The 21,671-nt window shown below is 42.9% G+C and overlaps 1 protein-coding gene across 3 annotated transcripts in view; it reads right to left on the bottom strand.

Moving 5' to 3' along the window:
- Nucleotides 1-21,671, bottom strand: part of MIB1 (mindbomb E3 ubiquitin protein ligase 1) — a 116,406-nt gene that overhangs the window by 75,728 nt on the left and 19,007 nt on the right. For all 3 annotated transcript variants that reach the window (XM_034762752.1, XM_034762754.1, XM_034762753.1), the window contains exons 5-11: nt 19,911-19,977; nt 18,185-18,389; nt 10,597-10,780; nt 8,901-9,045; nt 7,952-8,085; nt 6,779-6,886; nt 142-339 (exon numbers count right to left, since the gene is read on the bottom strand). In XM_034762752.1, the coding sequence (XP_034618643.1) occupies nt 142-339; nt 6,779-6,886; nt 7,952-8,085; nt 8,901-9,045; nt 10,597-10,780; nt 18,185-18,389; nt 19,911-19,977 (1,041 nt within the window). The remainder of the gene's footprint in view (nt 1-141; nt 340-6,778; nt 6,887-7,951; nt 8,086-8,900; nt 9,046-10,596; nt 10,781-18,184; nt 18,390-19,910; nt 19,978-21,671) is intronic.

The following is a 21,671-nucleotide window of genomic DNA, read 5'->3' as shown; positions in this document are numbered from 1 at the left end:
TTTCAATATGAAATACAGAAAACAATTCAATGTAACAGCCTTAATAGGAAGATTTATACATCTACATGCAGCATCCACCTATCATATTTGCATAAATCTTACAGTTTGAAGACAAAAAATGAAAGTCAAAATTTGTTTTACCTGGAGACTAGGATGACAGCCAAAATCCAGTAAAGTCTTCACAACTTGTAAATGACCTTTGTTAACAGCAATATGAAGTGGAGTCTGTCTGCGTTTGTTGCGAGCATTCAAATCTGCACTGCCTCTGTGCAAAACCTCTATCACAGCACCTTCATCTCCAAAAGCTGCGTGGTGAACAGCCCTGTCTCCATCTTTGTCCTAAAGTGTAAACATTGACTTGAAACAAATTCCATTTGTACTACACAATTATAAAAAGCTTACTTCAAAATGATCAATTAAGGGATCTTTATTGCATTTCCACAATTAGAGAAAAAGCTGTCCATGGCACCAAACACTCAGCTAATCTGTATGAAATTAGTTCAAAACCAATCAAGCCCCAGCAAAAGAAGCTGAACACACATCTATGTGCAATATGCAATGATCAAGGAAGAAAACAAATATTACCTACATCACACAACTAGTGGGCTGTCACTTATCTACAATATCTATATACAGTAAAAGCTTTGTTATCCGGCATGTTGAGGGAATGGGGGGCAGGGGGTGCTGGTTAGTCAAAAATTCTGCTTAACTAAGAATTATACTTATCAATGGAGGGAAGGAGTTTGGGCGCAGGAGGGGGAGCAGACTCTGGGAGGAAATTTGGATGCAGGAGGGGGGCTGGGGCACGGGAGGGGTTTCGGGGTGTCGGATCTGGGTGGCGTTCACCTCTGGTGGTTACCCACAAGCAGTGCCATGTCCCTACTGCTCCTAGGCGGAGGCACGGCCAGGCAGCTCTGCGCAATACTTCTGCCCCAGGCGCTGCCCCCACAGCTCCTGGCCAATGGGAGCTCCGGAGCCAGCGCTCGGGGTGGGCAGGGCAGCGCACGGAGCCCCTGTGGTCGTTCCTTCGCCTAGGAGCAGCAGGGACATGTTGCCGCTTCCAGGGAGCCACACAGAGTCACGTAGGGAGCCTGCCGGCCCCGTGCCAACCGGACTTCTAATGGATATCAAAAATGCTGGTTTCTAGAGCTTTCTGGTTGGTAAAGTGCCAGATAACACAGCTTTTACTGTAGCGATTAAAGTCTTCCAAGAAAAGTCAGGATAAACTTTTTGTCAAGTTAATAAAAAACAAAAACAAAAAACCAAATTCTATAGGGATGAGCCTAGAATTAGAGAGAAGCTGAGAAAAAAGGATAGATGAATACAGAACTAAAAGGATATTTTAAGACTGTCTTTTAAAGAAGGGTTAAATTGACAAACAAGAGTTAAAGGATTGCAATACTACATTTATACAAAAAAAGATTAAATGAACCCTTTGGTGGGCATATAAATATAAACTCTTTACAATTAGTGACAATTATATATGAAGATAGCTTATATTCCAATATACAAAACTGGATGCTATACAAATGAGCAATAGCTAAATAAAATTAACCGGATTGTTGGATTTTTTGACTCTCAAGATGTGCGCAAAATGCAATATTTCAATATGCTACCATACACTAGTTTACTGACACTTGGAAAATATCAAGGATGATAAATAGTAAATATTTTTTTTCATAAAAAGTTCCTCTGGATTCCAGTATAGCTGTCTTCAGAACAGTTTGATTTATAAAACCAAATTTTTTCCCCCACAAACAATCTGTGGCTTTAAAAAGTTTAAAATTATGTAGATTATATAAAACATTTAAATAGTTCACAGATTGAAACATGTCTTTGTGCAAAGGGACGGACAGTAAATTGGTATGATCAGACTAGTTGCCAATAGGATATGAAAAGTCAAATTTGCACTCTCAAAAAACATTTAAAAGACAAAATGATGAAAATCCATAGTTAAACCAAACCACCAAAAGACAGATGTCTGGTAACCTAAAAGTGTCCCTTTCTGTCTAGGTATTAGAAATATTTAAATTTACAAGATTTCCATTGAAGAAAGCAGCAATCTTCAAAGACATTGTTAAAACCCTTGTGTATTTTTTGTTCATAATGCTTCCAAATTGTCTTCCACAGATAAAGTTCATTCTCATCCACTAGTAATGGATCAAGAAAAAGAAGAGTCACAAAGTCTAAACACAGTCCAGAAGGAAAGTGTTCTCCTATATTTCTTGGCCACTGATAATGTTCCACCATGGTATTCAGGATCACTGTCCTGAAGGAGGCTCTGTATAGTTTGACATTAGTTGTGATTAAAGATGCCATGGCACATTTTGTAAGACTAAGTGTTAAAGATGAATGAAATTTCAACTTGGGTAATTACATTCTGCCTCTCTAAATTTCCCTTGCATTTTAAGTTGCATACTGTGATGGTCTTCAACTCGCATCTTGAATTGTTGTATAACATTGTAGTGTTGTGTTAGCTGCTGCATTTCATTCCAGAGTGTTTTCTTTCATTGGGAGGAGAAGCTATTCCTATTCATACTGGTTTACAATCTGCAAACTGCTCTGGGATCCACCAGAATGAAATATTATATATAACTGTATGAAACAGTCAAGCAATTTTAAGTACTTTTAAATACTATGTTAATGAAGTAAGCTATTATTTTTCCCCCCATTTAATTTCCATAGCCAAAAGACTGAACTTAAAGACTACTGAGTCATTAAAATAAACACAGGTGCTTTTATTTTAAAAGTGTGGAGTTCCAGATATATATGTGCATTATTTCTAGAACTAACTTCAGTAAGTTGTTACTCTAGGGAAAAAATACTAAACTGCATATTTTATATACAGCAGAATCTTAACTGTACTACCTAGAGCTGCCAAACAACTAGCTAAGAAGTTGTCCCAAGTAAAAGGGGCCTTTAAAAAAAAAAATCCAAACATTAAAATGAAAAAAAAAAAAAAAACTTTATTGAATATTTATAATATTTTATCTATTTTTTTTTATATTTATTCAATAATTTCTGCAGAAAGACTAGAATGCTAACACTAGGGTGACCAGATGTCCTGATTTTGGGGGCTTTTTCTTATATAGACACCTATTACCCCTTACCCCGGTCCCGATTTTTTACACTTGCTATCTGGTCACCCTAGCTAACACCCAGATAAGCCTTTGAGCCCTACGTTACTAATCAAATGCATCCTGATTAAGCGGCATTGTTACATATTGTCCTGATTAAGCATAAGTCATCACTGTTCAGTATCTGGTTAAATCAGTTCCCAGGGGAGACAACACAACGAAGTAGCCACCCCAAGTGAGCATGTCCTAAGTGTAATCCTATCTGTGTTCCTTACCATCCAACCCCTCACCCCATGACCCAAAGTCAGTTTTTTAACACTCCCATTCTCTATTCAATCTAGGGTTGCCAATTTTCTAATCGCAGAAAACTGAACACTCTTGCCCCGCCCCCTGCTCATTCCCCGAGGCTCTGCCCCCGCTCACTCCATCCCCCCTCTTCGTTGCTCTCTCCCCCCACCCTCACTCATTCATTTTCACTGGGCTGGGACAGGGGGTTGGGGTGTGGGTGCGGACTCCTGGGTGGGGCCAGAAATAGGGGTTTGGAGTGCAGGAAGGGGGCTCTAGGCTGGGGTCAAAGGATTCGGAATATGGGAGAGGGCTCCGGGCTGGGGCAGGGGTTTGGGGTGTGGGAGGGGGTATGGGCTCTGGGCTGGGGGTGCAGGCTCTGGGGTGGGGCCAGAAATGAGGGGTTCAGGGTGCAGGAGGGGGGCCCAGGCTGGGGCAGGGGGTTGGGGTGGAGGAGGTGAGGGGTGCAGGCTCCATGAGGCTCCCAGGAAGCGGCTGGCATGTCCCTACTGCTCCTTGGGGGAAGGGCAGCTACGAGGGCTCTACGCCCTGCCCCCGCCCACAGGTACCGCCCCTGCAGCTCCCATTGGCCACGGTTCCCTGGGTCTTGCTGAACTCTAGCTTCCCACTCAGCCGGTCCCTGATCCTTGCCACAATACTCTCTTTAGGAGTTTCCCCACCAGTCTTCCTCGTTGCACCTCTCCCCATATACACCGTTACAGCCAGCTGTAGCAGCAACCTCCAGCACCCACCCACCCATCCCCTCCACCCCAGCAGCTCGTCTGCTTGAACAGTCCCAGTGGAGAGCATATCAAAGCTCTATCTCTGACCCAACAGTTCACTTGTTCAGCAGCCTAATCCAGCTCTCAAGTAGAGTATGCTATATATGATTTTCAGACAACTGTTTTTCAGTAATCTGATTCAGAAAGTCAGATCATGGCAAGCAAGTACCTTTTAAAAGGCAAGCCATTTGTCCCACTCAACAAGCCAACATTTCCAAAGAAAATTCAAATTTGGGAATATAAATGAGAAATTTCAGCTGTCTTCTCTCACCCCTCCATAGATTTTTAGTACAGTTCTGTGGTACTTTTGTACAATTTTACAAGTATTTAATACATATGAATTAAATAAGACAAAATGTTTAAATAAGACCTGAATATACTTTAAGATAAATTTCTTCTATACCCAAAGATGAACAGGACTGAAAATGATTTCAGAGCATTTTGCACAGTATTAAATAACTAAGCAGGTATTTAACCTTAGTTCTCATGAACAATCATTCTGAAAAACACAAAAAAATTCCTTCATCTTGCATGAAAAAAATAAAATGGAAGCAAAGCTGTTCTAGAGCAATTCTTGCCAAGTTACTATGTCTTCTTTAACTCAAACCTACTTTACTTTCAGTATGTGAAACCCTCTCTACACTGTATAATGTATGCATAATAAGAAAAGTATCTACTTTGGAGAATGCTCTACCAGCTGCCTGTTTTGTCTGCATCCCACATGCAAAGGGCTGGCCTTGTGCTGCTTCCCATTCACATGAATGAAAGGAAGTTAGGAAGTGCCTCATCCAGCACATTCACACAAGATGGTGTATGCTATACAAATGTATCATTAATCTTTATGCTGCCAGAATCAGTTATGTAATTTTGGTATAAAACAATTCATACTGTTTAAGGAATCAGGCCCTAAGAAATTCAACATTTAGGCTGTGCTTCCTTCCTACTTCATTTTTATTATTTGTATTATCATAAAGTCTAGAAGCTTTAGTCATGGACCAGGACCCCACTGTGCTAGGTACTTTGAAATGTAACAAACTGTGAACCTCAAGTGATCCTGCATTCAGGGAATGTAGTTTCACCCCCTGAATAACACTGAAAAAAATTAAAGAGAAAGGCAATGCAGTATGTGAAAACACTTGCCTGTGCTAAAAGAAATACACGATGAACACTATTGTAGTGGAGTTCAATTACCTCTCTATAAAGACTTCACTCCCATAGGCAGAAAGATTCTACAAAGAATTTAAGAATTTAATGTATTTTATCCCTCAGAGATTTTTCCCTTTTAGATGAGGGAGACGGTGTGTGGAGAAAACGTAGAAACATTTCTCACATATTTGTGCACAATAATCCTACACATAGTAACAAATGGCATAATGTTTATTAAAACATACATCCCTGGATTTTATTAGCCAACCAATATGATTCAGCCAAACTATATAATTACACAGAATTTAGAAGTAATATAGTACTAAAGACTCCAGTGAAAATGTTCAATAAATGACACTAGCTAAACTGCTAATCTCAAGAGAAGGACTATTTTCCCTTACAAAACAGATCATGACCGAATTAGCTGAGGAGCCATCTTGGTCACTCAGACCAACAGGAAAACAAAACTACTTTATCTCTTTTCAGAAGATCTCAAAATGCTTTACAAATATTAACTGATGGCATGAAATGCAATTAATAAGGTAAGAAACACCATCTTTTAACAAAAGAGAATGCTAATGCAGAGAAATCAAGAAGTCAGTTAGCCAACAAGGAATAGAACCCAGATCTCATGCCCCCAGCCTTAATCACAATATGATCCTCCCTCACACACACTGAGCAAGAGAGTCATGTTGCCATGAAAATTTTTCAGTTTATTTTTTTTAAAAGCTCATAAAAGATATCACTGCACATAAATTCACTGCTGCTGTCCATCGACCACTAACTTTTTTTATATTTTAAAAGTCCACAGATCTTAAACTAAGAGCACTCCATTAGGAAGAGTGGCCACACTCACCCCTAACCTGATCCTGCCACCAATGTGGAACAGTGGTTATGAAAAGACAGGTGACATAGAACCTCTTGAGACCACTGATGGTTTAGAATCACTATCCCTCTCAAAAAAGTATTATTTTATTCAAAATTACTTTTACATCTCTGGTGTAATTGGGATTGCAATAATCATCCCGACAGGTAAAGGAGTAAAAAAAGAAAGGCAAAAGTTATACTTAAAACGCTTTAGCGACACCGCTGCACCACTACAGCGGCAGACATAGGTAATTCACCTCCTCAAGAGGCAATATAATTCTTCTGTTAATCTAGCACTGTCTACATGAGGACTTAAATCAGCTTAACTACACCACTCAGTGGGTGTGGATTTTTCACACCCCTGACTGATGTAGTTAAACTGACCTAATTTTATCACGTAGACCAGGCCTAAGAATGTAATATTGCCTTAGGACACAAAAAGCATCAAGAGAATGACTATTAAGTGAGTGCAGTGCAGAAGATAAAATACATCTGACCCCCAAAAATATGGAAGCGATTAATAGATGTCGTGGTAGAAATGGTAGAAATGAACTAGAAAGTATAATTGTGACATTAAAACTTAGTAGTTAACAAAAATAGGCATATTTTAAATTAAATTACCTCCGCTTCCACATCCACGTTCTGTTTCAGAAGTAATTTCAAAATGTCAACATGTCCATTCTGACTGGCTGCTTGCATAGCTGTGTGTCCAGCACACTGCCCGTTCACCTGAAAGTATATTAAGAATGTGAAGTTAAATTACAGTGTACATCAATATATACACATGCATATCCGATATTTACTACCAATAATATCAACAAATATTCATGTTCTAAAAACTGTTTATTGTGAAACTTTCATTTCACCTGCACTTTGCCTACTAAATCATCTCCATCAGGGCTAACATACCAAACATCTGAGCAGCTTTCAAATCTCTACACTTCTTATTCATTAACAAGAATGAAGAAATAATGTCATTCTGATTTTTACTTATGTCAAAGTTTAATATTAAATTGCTAGTTTGAAGATTTTAGTCAGGCTGCTGCAAAGGTGGACTTTTGAAGAGAATCAGATTTATTGGAAGCGAATCAGTTGTGTTCTGCAGAATTTATTTTTCCCCTAATTTATGGTAGGGGACTTACAGACATGCATGTACACTCCTTTTTATTGTTTGTATAAATCTGAATTAATTTAAAATTCAAATTAATGTTTAAGGCCAGTGACGTCCAACCTTTGGACCTCAAAAGCAAATGAATTAAAAAGAAAATATGTATTTGATTGGGAACTGAAACACATTCTGAACCAAGCTGAGCCCTATGATTCTGAAGTGTTTTGACTATAGGGAGGAGGAAGAAGCTTCTCCGCTGTGCTGCAAGAACATCAGGAAGAACAAGCTAGCAGTTCGACTGGCTCAGCAGTCTAGGGAAGTGCCTAGATGAGGATGGTTCTCCCTACCCCACAAAGCCACCCAGGAGATAAGAGACGTTAAGGACAACCACCATTTATGACTACTCAATTCTCTACCTCAGCCCTACTTAGAATAGCTTGAAGGCTGCTCTAATTCATGCCAGATGGCATATGGTACAAAAAAATATGTTCACTGTGAATGGCTGCAACACAGTGGCTTCTAACCCCTCCCCCACTTCCTGAGGCTGTGGAAGAGAGGCACAGGAACCAACTATGCCAACTCTCTGCACACAGGGGATTCATCCATGCAAGGGGAATCCCTAGCAGAGGATTTGGGATTTCTTGTATTTCCTGTGCGTTAGAAGTCACACACAAAAAGACACTCACATCCACATCTGGTCTCTTTAGCAAATCTTCCACTTTAGCTACATCTCCATTAGCAGCAGCTTTAACAAGTTCTTCATTGAGGTCCCCAGATTCTTGTGTTTCGAACAGTTTCTTCAAAAGTTGGGACAATCTCTCTACAGATATCAAACAAAGCATGTAAGATCACAACTCCAAACAGAGAACAACAAATTAAGCTGTTTTTCCTATCTGAAGAGACTTACACAAGTAGTCATTCAGTTTATCACTTAGTACAACACCTCAGCACTACAAAGCTCTAACTCACTGACATCAGTTTCTCATCAAAGATGATCAGTTTCACTCTACAGTTAGGATTCCTGCCTGAGTGGTTTTGACAATACAAATAGATGGGACTGAAACAGGAAAAATGTTATAGATTTACAGGCCGGTATATTGGATTTCTGCTTTTTTAGAGGAAGTAAAGCACCAGGCTGAAGCTGAAAATGTCATGGAGGTCTCTGAAAGTCACAGAATCCATTTTACATCTTTACCTCGCTCCCACCTATCGTCTCTTGACTGTAAGCTTTTGGAGCAGAGACTATTATATATGTTTGCAGTGCCTAGCAAAATGGGACTCCAATCCTGACTCAGGGCCTTTAGGCACTATTTATTTGTATTCTGATAAACAGTGCTTTAGATTTTTAGCTAATAGAGGTGAAGATTATACTTTTTTTGAGAAGCAGATTATCCCACATCTGCCTATTATACAATTCCTGAAGCAAGATACTGGACTAGATGGACAACAGGCACGATCCAGCACGGAAATTCTTTTGCAACGGGAGTTTTCCCCAGCCCTCAGTAGGAACTACTTTCCTGGAGATGATTATTCTTGCTTCATATAGGCGTCATACCAATATTTATCATCAATTTTTTAAGTTTACACAATTTTATTTATCAAAACCACACATTCCTAAATAGTACGCAAACTTACCACCAGATGCATTGCTTATAGCTGATCCTGCTGATGCCACCTTTGAGACAGCTGCTGGATTGTATGTCCAAGAAGTCCCACAAACTTCTACCTTTAAGTCACTGTCTGAATAAATCTGCTGGACCCGGCCAACTTTACCTAAAGTCTGTATTGAGGAAAGTAAGAGATTAAGTAAAGATATTTAGATGTTAACATATTACAGCATATGGACAGTTTTATAAAGTAAAAGGATTTCTGAAACTCCACTTTAATATCAGTAACACCTTCACCTTAATTCTAACAGGCTGAGGTATAGGCTAGGCAGACTGTTAAACTGAGTCTACGTTGCTGTTAAGTAGGGCTTTCCACAGAATTATACTAGCTCAATTTAGCTAATTCAACTGAAAAAAAGTATTCCCCCGCCCTAGTCTAGACAAGGCCTAAAACTCCAATAATTTGAAGGTTCAACCATTTCCAAGTGTAATTAAAAATACCATACCAAACTAGGGTGACCAGACGTCCCGATTTTATCGGGACTGTCCCGATATTTGCTTGTTTGTTCCGCATCCCGACTGATGTGCGGCCGGGACACTGGACAAACAAGCAATTTTGCCCTCCCGGAAGGGCTCTCGCCCCCCCACCCCCGATGCCACCTCCCTCTTTCCCCCATTGGCTCCCACCCCAAATCCCACCCTGGCCCCACCTCTTCCCCAAGCATGTGGCATTCCTCCTCCCTCCCAGGCTTGCTGCTGTAAAGGCGGTGCAAGCCTGGAGGGAGGGGGTGGTGGCCGGCTTCCAGTTCCTGGAGCTGGTGAGTACAGGCACCGGGCGGGCAAGGGGGGCTGCTCCCCCAGGAGGCAGACGGGGGGCTCCAGACCCCGGCAGTGGTGGGGGAGAGTGGCTTGGGGCCGCACAAGTGGCCATGTAAAGTTTATCGGCTTGAGGGGGACCCCGGCCGGTGTCGTCACACCGGCTCCTAGCCCCTGTAGGGGGATAGCGTCCCCGCCCCAGCATGTTGCGCCGGCCGCCGCAGGCCAGGTAAGGAGCCCAGTCCCCCCCTCGTCCTGGATCCTCAGCTGAGCCCCCTGTCGCCCTCCTGGGGGAGCAGCCCCCTTGCCAGCCCCCCTTGCCTGCCCAGTGCCGGAGCTCGTACTCACCAGCCCCAGGAACTGGAAGCCGGCCACCACCCCCTCCCTTCAGGCTTGCGCCGCCATTACAGCTGCAAGCCTGGGAGGGAGGAGGAATGCCGCTCAGTTGAGGAGCCAGGACGAGGGGGGGAGGGGCTCGGCTCCTTACCTGGCCTGTGGGACATGCTGGCGCGGGGCAGGGACGCTACCCCCTACAGGGCAGGGCGAGGAGCCGGCCGGGGTGCCCCCCAGCCAATAAACTTTACATGCCCACTCACGTGGCCCTGAGTCGCTCTCCCCCGCCGCTGCCGGGGTCTGGAGCCTCGCTCCTCTCACTCCAGCGGCTCCTTCCCCGCGGGGCGGTGGGACATGCCGCATGTGCCCGGGACCCTGGGGGGGGGGAGGGGGAGGCAGCGGCCGCAGCGCGGCTGGGGCCTGCTAATTCCCCTGGCACCTGCAAAACAGCTTTTTTTTGGTGGTTTTTTTTTCCCCTCCGCCCCCGTCGTCCCGTACCCCCCACACACCCTGATATTTCCTGATCTGGTCATCCTAATACCAACATACCATTGTGTACACACACACATACTTACAGGGAGCATTGCTTCAGCCCATTCTCCATGACCTCTTTGAAGAAGCTTGATTCGTTCTAAATCATAACAAACTTGAACAAGGTCACCCACTTGAAACTGTGAGGTACCTCCTTCTGCACCTTGGGCAGCATCTCCACTTCGGACAACATTGGCTTTGGTGAGAACAGCTGGATTAAATGTCCACCTAGAAAATAATGTATTTCAAATTAATTATCTTTTCTTTTTATTTTTTAATATAAAAAGTGGGGGCTATATTTTAAAAGGTTTACTTGTTGCCTTAAGTTGTGCTTTTGTGCCCAGAAATTTTTGTGATTGGACACTATGGCTTAGCTGATGTTAATCACTTTCCCCATAAATTTCCACTTAGTTTACCAGCGGGAGGTTGCAAGGGTACTCTTCCGAGAGGTGCACCTGAAGCAGTCAGAACGTTCCCATGGTTGGTTCTTGCAGCCTGAGGGGAAAAGCTGCCAGCCATATAATGGCAACTGTGTAGTGACTGGGGTTTTGGTTTGTTTGCTTGGGGGGAGAGGGGGAGAAGAGGATGGACTCATCAACTAGGGCAGGGATTAGTGGCCTGAGAGTCTGGCATTTCTCTCAAAATACAGTAAGGAAAGGGAAGGACCCAGGATAACTGATAAGGAAGGATTGCTCTGGCAAGAATTGATAGGGAAAGGAGAGGGGTTGGAATCTAAATACAGGGTTTTCTTCTTTCCTCAGAGACGGGGCTGGACAGATAGGAAAATGCTATTTTAAGTAGATATATGGCCTGCAGCCAGACATTTGGTTAAACTATTTTGATTTGTACCATACAATATATTGGTTTGTGTGCACTTAGTTTTTTTTATGCTAATTTATATTCACTTAGAAAAAACAGCACATGACTAAGAGCATGACTACACTTGCGAGTTTGAGCGCATTAAAGCAGCCCAGTGCGCTCTAACTCATGACCCGTCCGAACTGGCAAGGCACGTAAAGCGCTCTGACTCCACGGCTAGAGTGCTCCTGGTACTCCACCTCAGCAAGTGGAATAACGTTTGATGTGTCCCCGCTGGAGCGCCGCAGCGCCAGTGTGGACACCCTGGTCTATTAATGTGCTCTGATTGGCCTCCAGAAGTGTCCCACAATGCCTGTTCTAGCCATTCTGGTCATAAGTTTGAACTCTACTGCCCTGCCCTCAGGTGTCCAACCTGTCAGATTTTGAAAATCCCCTTCCTGTTTGCTCAGCCAGGCGTGGAGTGCTCTCAGCAAATCTTTCCAGGTGACCATGCCTCCACGGGCCAAGCGATCCCTAGTATGGAGCAATAGCGAGGTGCTGGACATCAGTGTTTGGGGGGATGAAGCTGTCCAGTTCCAGCTGCGCTCCAGCCATAGGAGCAGATATTAAGGGACGTGATGGAAAGGGGCCATGACCAGGACGGTCTGCAGTTCAGGGTTAAGTGAAGGAGCTGCGGAATGCCTACTGCAAAGCCTGCGAGGCAAACAGCCACTCCGGTGCTGCCCCTGCGACATGCCGTTTCTACAAAGAGCTGGACGCGATATTTGGGGGCGACCCCACCTCCACTCTGAGCACCACCATGGACACTTCAGAGCCCAGTCCAGCAAGAGAAGGAGGAGGAGGAGCAAAGTGGGAGCGAGAGTGCTGAGGAGGAGGAAGACACCCCAACATCCCTAGATGCATGCAGCCAGGAGCTGTTCTCAGGAGGAGGGTAGCCAGTCACAGCGGCCGGTGCTTGGGGAAGGACAAACACCAGAGGAGGTTCCCGGTAAGCGGCTTTTATGTTGGGAAGGAAGTTATTCAGTGTGGGCTCTTGGGGCGAGGAGGGCTAGGGCTGCAAGCAAGCCTAGATGCGGAATAGGGCGTTGATGTGCTCTCTCACATCGCGGTAATCAGCCTCAGTGATCTCTTCAAAGGTCTCAGCCAGAATTTGGGCAATGTGCTTGCACAGGTTTCGTGGGAGAGCTACTGTGGTCCTTGTCCCAGTCAGGCTAATACGTCTGCGCCACTGTGCCTTGAGGGGCGGGGAGATCATTGCTGCACACAGGCAAGCTGCATATGGGCCAGGGCAGAAGCTGCATTAGAGTAGAAGACCCTCCCTTGCTTCCCAGGTCACCCTCAGCAGCAAGATATCTTCCAGGATGAACTCCTATGGAAAACGTGGGGACAGTATAGGGGCCCCCTGCAGCTGTTGGGGGGCACAGAAACCCAGAGGACAGTACAGCCATGAAAGAATCAGTCCCCCTTGACTCTGTGCTTACTCACCATTTTGGGGCTCCCGTGGGTTATGTGCGCTCACTTTGGGATTGGCAAATTATGCTATCGTGTAGGTTGTGCTTTCCCTCCTTAAGTACGGGGGAATCGCTCTGTCTGGTGTGAACAATGCTGACTCTGTTAAGTGATGCATTTTGCCTTCACAGATGCAACCTTGAGATCTCAGTCATCCGTGTTATCACCAGCTGAGAGGCTGCAAAGAATCAGGAAGAGGCCACATAGAAGCAAAGAGGACATGCTGAATGAAGTCATGCAGCACTCCCTTAATGAAAATCAAAACATTCCAGGAGTGGCAGGAGAGCGAAAGGAGGGTCTGCCTGCAGAATGCGGATCGCTGGCACCAAAGCACGGAGCGGCTGATAAGCATCATGGCGCGCCAAGCGGACTCGACCCAGGCGCTTGTAGCCATGCAGGCAAAGCACTACCACGCCCGCTCCCCCGCAGCCCTTGTACCAAAACTCTTTCCCTTGTACCCCCATGTCACCTCCAAACCACTTTCCCCAAAATCCAGGTTCTTATTGCCACCAGCTGCCTCCATCACCTGTAGCTTCATTACCCAGCCCTGAAAACTACAACCCTTACCCACTGCACTCAACCCCCATCACCATGTAGTATAGCCATCCTGAAGTGCAGCACTCATTGCACAGTATTCCAAACAGGAAGGCTGAGTATGATAACAGGACACATGCAAATCTGTGATTGTACCATTCCCCACCCCATCCCTTTGCCCTTTCTGTTTCCCAAGCAGTTGTGTTTCTTTTCAATAAATGGATTTTTTGGCTTTGAAAACATTCTTTATTATTGCATAAAGTAAAAGATACCTTAGCCCAGGAAAGCAACAGGCACTGCAAGTCAGTCTATCATACGTAACAAACAGATTCCTACTAACATTGAAACCACTGCACTTCACTCCCATGCAGGGCATCAGACATTACTGGTGGCTTTCAGCCTCAAATTGCTCCCTCACAGCATCCCTAATCCTTGCAGCCCCGCGCTGGGCCCCTCTAATGGCCCTGCTCTCTGGCTGTTCAAATTCAGCCTCCAGGTGTTGTACCTCCGAGTTCCATGCCTGAGTGAAACTTTCACCCTTCTCTTCACAAATGTTATGGAGGGTACAGCACACGGATATAACCGCGAGGATGCTGTTATCGGCTAGGTCCAGCTTCCCACACAGAGAGCGCCAGTGGCCCTTTAAATGGCCAAAAGCACACTCTACGGTCATTCTGCACCGGTTCAGCCTGTTGTTGAACCGCTCCTTGCTGCTGTCAAGGCTCCCTGTGTAGGGTTTCATGAGCCACACCATTAAAGGATAAGCGGGGTCTCCAAGGATCGCTTTGGGCATTTTGACTTCCCCTACGGTGATCTTCTGGTCTGGGAAAAAGGTTTCGGCTTGCAGCTTCCTGAACAGGCCAGTGTTCCAAAAGATATGTGCGCCATGCACCTTTCCAGGACAGCTTACGTTAATGTTAATGAAACGCCCACGGTGATCCACAAGCGCCTGGAGAACCACAGAGAAATAGCCCTTCTGATTAACGTACTTGGAGGCTAGGTGGGCTGGTACCAGAATTGGAATATGTGTCCCATCTATCGCCCCTCCGCAGTTAGGGAAACCCATTTGGGCAAAGCCAGCCACAATGTCATGCACGTTACCCAGTGTCACGGTTCTTCTAAGCAGGATGCGATTAATGGCCCTGCAAACTTGCATCAACACGATTCCAACGGTCGACTTCCCCATTCCAAACTGGTTAGCGACCGATCGGTAGCTGTCTGGAGTTGCCAGCTTCCAGATTGCAACAGCCATCCGCTTCTCCACCGTCAGGGCAACTCTCCACCTCGTGTCCTTGCGCCGCAGGGTGGGGGCGAGCTCATCACACAGTCCCATGGAAGTGGCTTTTCTCATCCGAAAGTTCTGCAGCCACTGCTTGTCATCCCAGACTTGCACGACGATACGATCCCACCACTCAGTGCTGGTTTCCCGAGCCCAAAAGCGGTGTTCCACTCGTGTCGTATGCGTTACTCGAGTCGATATCATCGTCGGAGTCCTCACTGTCACTTTGGATCTTAAGGAATAATTCGACTGCCAAACGTGATGTGCTGGCGAGACTCATCAGCATATTCCTCAGCAGTTTGGGCTCAGAGTGCTCAGTACAAAAAACACTGAAAGATGGCACCAATTGTGGACGGAAGCAGAGGGATTGCTGGGATGCAAACCGATGCATCATGGGGCACTGGGACAGGACCCAGAATGCCCCGCACCCTCCCCACAAGCCACAGCACCAGAATGGGAAGAGATGCTCTGTGGGATAGCTGCCCACAATGCACTGCTCCCAATGCCACTGCAAGTGCCACAAATGTGGCCACGCCAGTGTGCTTGCAGCTGTCAGTGTGGACAGACTACAGTGCTTTCCCTACTGCGCTCTAAGAAGGCTGGTTTAACTCAAAGCGCTCTACATTTGCAAGTGTAGCCATGCCTTAAGACAAACATGTGCGTCCAGAGCTATTTTTCTGCAGATAGTCCCTGTGTGTCTAGTACCACAGCCCCAGTAAACCATAAGCAGATTTTGTAATCCAACTGTTGCTTAAAAGGTTACTATGGTAGGGAATGAATTTGTTCTCAATCAAATGCCTAACACTTTTGAGCACTATACAATTCTCTTTCCATTCACTTTTGTTTTAGAAATATGGAGCTTTCTTATTTTGGAGAAATACAAAGATTACAAATATATGTGTTTGTGTAAGAAGCCTCTATATTTCAATGAACAAGTTACAGGTTGGCTTTTAATATCATCACACAAAGTATATCTTCTAAGAAATCATGAGACTGGAGGACTCACACCATTTCTCCCTACAACTAACTCGTTTGCTAAAAGACAGCTGCCTAAAAGTTAAGATAACTTATTAAAAACAAAACCCAAATAAATAGCTATTGTAACTTAATGTTGTGACATTGCACTCTATGATTGTATGAAAATATGCTAATGAGTGTGAATATAATGCAACTAAAATATACTTCATGCAAAAGGTCTCTTGTAAGGTATCATTACAAAGCTTATAATCTAGTGAGTGTGCTTATCCTATTTGTATAAATGTATCACTCTTGTATCTGAAACTAGAAATATGAACTATAACTCTGAGGGCCTATGGTGGTTTGGAATCTTGATGGCTCCCATTAACCAGGACAATTGTCTGTAGATGTCTGTTTACTTGTAAGTCTTCCTGTATACGTGTGTGTGCTGGCAAGTGGGTAATGAAGTCTTACAGTAAGGTGATCATGTCACCTGAACTGGAATCCATCTTTAACCTGGTGCTTTTACATTTAGAGGGGCCAGAGAGACAAAAGATTCCCCCCTTGTGCCAAAGCTATATAAGGGGGTGGAACAGAACAAATGGGGTGGCCATCATGAGAAATCCCCTAGCTACCACCTGAGCTGGAACAGGGGCTGTACCAGTGGAAAGGATTGTGCCCAGACTAGGAAGGCATCCAGTCTGTGAAAGAAACTTATTGAAACATCTGAGGGTGAGATTTTATCTGTATTCAGTTTTATTACTGTACTAGGCATAGGCTTGCATGTTTTATTTTATTTCATTTTGCTTGGTAATTCACTTTGTTCTGTCTGCTATTACTTGGAACCACTTAAATCCTACTTTCTGTATTTAATAAAATCACTTTTTACTTATTAATTAACCCAGAGTATGTATTAATACTGGGGGGGGGGGAGGGAGCAAACAGCTCTGCATACCTCTCTATCAGTGTTATAGAGTGCGAACAATTTATAAGCTTTATACAGGGTAAAACGGATTTATTTGGGGTTTGGACCCCATTGGGAATTGGGCATCTGAGTGTTAAAGACAGGAACACTTCTTAAGCTGCTTTCAGTTTAAGCCTACAGCTGTTAGGGGACGTGGTTCAGACCTGGGTCTGGGTTTGCAGCAGGCTAGCAGGTCTGGCTCAAACCAGGCAGGGCACTGAAGTCCCAAGCTGGGAGGGCAGGGAAAGCAGGGGCAGAAGTAGTCTTGGCACATCAGTTGGCAGCCCCCAGGGGGTTTCTGTGATCCAACCTGTCACAAATGTAACTGAACAAACATATTCAGATTGAGAAAAGTAAGTGATCACTTTCAGCTACACATGATTTTCCTTATGCTTTTTACTACATTAGCAAACTGGGAAGGCAATGCATGCTCACATATCAGAAAAGCAATATCCTCTAGCTTAGCCATTGGAGATCAGAACCACTTATGCCTCACTCTCCTTTGTAAGAGCAGCATCTTCAGAAAGCAACAACCTGTTCAAACCCAAGAGGCGATAAATTTGCAGCTTGGATTAACAATTTGGAAGAGAAACAAGGATACGAAGTACAAAGTACCACACTAAGCAGATGGACTCTGCTGTGAAATCCCATAACAATAAATTTAAGCATCTCCGAGTATATTTATCGTGCAAGGCTATTTAGCTTTACGGATTTTGTTCCAAATATAAAACTGAATAAGTATACACATATGTATGTATGTATGTATACATACATACATACTTATTCAGTTTTATATTTGGAACAAAATCCGTAAAGATAAATAGCCTTGCACAATAAATAAACTCAGAGATGCTTAAATTTATTGTTATATGGAATATAGTATAGATATGTTGAAATTACTGGGAGTCTTAATTTGTTCTCCAGTGGTCACATTTGGCAATACGTATTACATATGAATCAAGGGATTGTCTGCCTTCATGCTGGACATAAGTATCACATTAGCCTCTAATGTATGGTAGTACACTAGTTCTCAAAAAATGCTCCCTAAGGACACAGACAAAAGAAATAAACAGATACACTACTGAGAGCTATATGCAATCATGGCTTCATGCTTAGTGCATGGAGCTGTGAAACATTCATATTGTGAAATTTTTGGAAGTAACCATTTTAATTACTTAGAGAATTAATAACTTTAATAAATACCTTTATCTGATAGGCAACATACATTAAAATAAAACTTAAAGGGACATTTTAGAAAAAAAGACGTCATATAAACATCACAAATATTAAACTAAAGGCAGTTTAAAGGTGAGAAAATGGCAAATAATCTCTTTCCCATCAAAATCTCTTACACATGCTAGAAAGGTTTTTAATCATTGGGTTCTGGTAGATAGGAACCCCTTATTACACAAGCCAGGAAGAAGACAGAAACTCTTATTTGGATGGTGGGAATGTGGTGAGAACCAAAGAAGGGTATTAAAAAAAAAATAAAAAAAAAAAATTCAGGCCCTGCAACTTGTGAAGTTAAAGGAAGTCTGTCAGAGGAAAGGTTTGAGAATATGTAACAAACCTGTTGCCGCTTGGATACTGTACTACTATGTCATGATCTTCATCAATGCCACAAACTGTGCCAGTGGTGGTTAAGGTCTCAAACATGCCATCAGTCCATCCCCCATGACCATGCTGCAAAGACTGTACAATTTCTAAATCAAGGTCAATGTTTACCAGATCACCAATCTGCAGCCCACCAGGATTCCGGTTACCATTTTGCTCACCTGAAATTGAATGAAAGAAACAAGAACACTAAATATCCAAATCAACATCTGTAAGTGCAATAAAGGTAACTTCAAGAAGGTATCTAACACCTGCAAAGTGCACAGTTGTAAAGATGTGCTACTTGGCACATTCCCTTCCCTCTTAAGTCAAGGTCTACATATGTTGTCTACTATATATACACTAAGGAACTTCTGCACCAAACCTTCCTGGACCTTATCTCTTAACTCACCTACACCTCAAAAACCAAACATAGCCTGCAACTACTTTTGTAATAAAGTACACCCATATACCACTACGCAGCTTAGATACTAGAGTGGTGAGTGCAATGTATAGAATGTATATAGAACCTACTGTATATGCTAGTTCATTAGCCCGTTCATTTATAAGCCGACCCCCCAAGATGGTTAGGTAAAAACAGCAAAAACTGTATGACCCTTTCATAAGCCAACCCTGTATTTCAGGGGTTGGCAAACTTTGGCTCCCAGCTGCCAGGTCGGGACGTTTTGTTTACTTGGAGCGTCTGCAGGCATGGAGCCCCTCAAGTCCCTGTGGCCACAGTTCGCCGTTCCCAGCCAATGGGAGTTACGGGATGTGACGCACCACTTCCCACAACTCCCATTGGCTGGGAACGGTGAATCGCAGCCACAGGGAGCTGAGGGCCCCATGTCTGCAGACGCTCCAGGTAAACAAAACGACCATGTATTAGATACACCTCTACCTCGATATAACGCTGTCCTCGGGGGCCAAAAAAATCTTACCGTGTTATAGGTGAAACCGCATTATATCGAACTTGCTTTGATCCACCGGAGTGCGCAGCCCCGCCCTCCCGGAGCACTGCTTTACCGCGTTATATCTGAATTCGTGTTATATCTGGGTAGAGGTGTATTCAATTCAATGATTCCACAGAGTTTAAAATCATCAAATTTTGGTGTAGACTCGTTTATAAGCCGATCCCCCGCTCTCTGATGCGTCACTTTTTTACCAAAAATATTTGGCTTACGAACGAGTATATACGGTCTATAGAATAGCTCACAACCTATGTAACAGAATAAGCCACTATGACAAATTATAGATATTTAGTTAGAAATTTTAATGCTGATGACTTCATGTTTACCATCAAATTCGCAATATTGCATTAAAATTATGTTTAAACCATTCTACAATACTGTGCAGTTATCTTTTGCTATTAAGAGAAAAATCTAAAGGCTGAGCACATGTAAGCCAGAAACATGAACTAGACAGCCAACTTTAACAACTTAGCAGCTACATATTTGGTATACTGTTTGACATCAAACATATCTACAGACAGTTAAAACGTATCAATTAAGATACCAATTATCATTGCAGCATTTAACCATGGTAATGCACAGAAATGTCACCATTCAAATCTCAATTATTTGGTGCATGCTGCTAAGGAACGTTGACTGATTTTGCTTCAGTTCTCAAACAAACACTGACTTGGGGCACTAAAATGTTTCTATTTACTTAAAACTATCTATTTCTTTCCTTCTCCAACTCACCTAGCACAGGACAGTGGTCCCTGTAGAAAGAGCCTCCTTTGGCATCCTGAACACATTTCAGGTCAGACTAAAGAAAGATATTTAGACAGCTTTAGTTTTAACAGAGTGAACTTGCAGGTTGACATAAATCAGTGAAATCAGAACAGAAATACACTGAAATATCAGAGGCTGAAAAGCTCATGCATACAAAAATTAATGCATTATGCCAATTCAGAATGCAAAGAAAATTTCAAATATTTTCCAAAATTGTAACCCATCTATTTCTACTACCTATTCCTTTAAGACAAGCCTAGGCATTGATAGGATTTGATAAATTTTACCCAGTATTATTAAATGCTTTAAATTTAATGCTCAAATTAATGCTTTTAGGAGCTGATAAACTAAAGTGACCAAGAGACATCATATTCATAATTGCTATTAGAATTGCAAAGAGAAACTTTAAACTGTTTCACAATGTTACGTTTCTTAAAAAAAAAAAAGCAGCAATCTATACAAGTAGAGGAAGAACACAAAATTAACACTACAGAAATCAGAAATGTCTGAATACCATACTGGACATGATAGCCTTGCCTGCGCAGCATCAGCTTGGGTAAGGATTTGTCAGTGTTACCATTATAAACCCTATACATTTTTTGTGTAAGATGTTTATGACATTCATTTTAACTTATTATGGAGGAGTAAAATGACTTCTAACTTCTGGGCCCTGGAGAATATCAGAAAAAGCAGAATAAAAGGTATTTTGGTTGCTTTCAGAATTCTGTGTTTTAACTAACATCAGATTTTTTTATTTAAAAAGTTCTACTGGCTATTTCTCCAAAAGGGCCTGTCCCATAATATGAAAAAAATTAAATGTGAAGAACAGCTACTGTATAAACCCAATTAAAAGTTCTCATAATTTCCCCTTCATTTAGCTTCTGCATATCCCCTAATCTAAATTGCTACCATCTGGTGTTACTCTTTATGGAACACAATTCCCATCAGGCAAAGGTCATTCTATGTTTGAGGAGATGGGAAGAGAAAACTGATTGGGCAATGCAAGTCAGACTATAGTAATGGGAGAGAGAGAACAAAAGAACAGGTGGTGGAAGATATACAAGCTAAACGTGCTTTCATAAAGGCCTTATCTCATTCTCCCACTTCCCCAGGCCTCTTGAAATGAGACTCTCCTCTAGCAAGAGAGATGAACTGAAATCCATTCATGCCTCTCCTGATCCTTAAGATAGTGACAAATATAATGCTTACATCCCTTTAAACACACAATACCACCTCCTAGCCACTACTATCTCTAGGCGCTAGAAACAGTATGATTTGAATCCTTCTCTCAAATAAATTCTCAGCTTCTTAAAGCTATATGCCACTATTTAATAATAATACTATATATACACACATGCATGAGAACAGATGCCAGTATAAATATATATTCATTTTTAAAACTGTGCACCAAATTTTATACTCCTACAGCTCCTCTGATACAGTACCAGTATAAATGAAGTATATTGTCAGTACAGACTATTTGTACTACACTGAGTCCATAAAAAGACTTGATTTCAAGATTTCATCCACTTTACCAGGATTTTATAGGGTAAATACACATAGTAGTTTGTTTCATACACTTGTGTTCACAGCACAATACAGTGTGTAACAGTGGTTCTCAAACTTTTGTACTGGTGACAAGCCTCTGAGTGCGACCCCCCCTTATAAGTTAAAATCACTTTTTTATACATTTAACACCATTATAAATGCTGGGAGCAAAGTGGGGTT

This window comes from Trachemys scripta, chromosome 2, assembly GCF_013100865.1.
Source record: "Trachemys scripta elegans isolate TJP31775 chromosome 2, CAS_Tse_1.0, whole genome shotgun sequence".
Taxonomy (NCBI): domain Eukaryota; kingdom Metazoa; phylum Chordata; order Testudines; family Emydidae; genus Trachemys; species Trachemys scripta.
The sequence above is the reverse complement of the archived record's forward strand: the minus strand, read 5'-3'. Positions and strand labels throughout refer to the sequence as shown.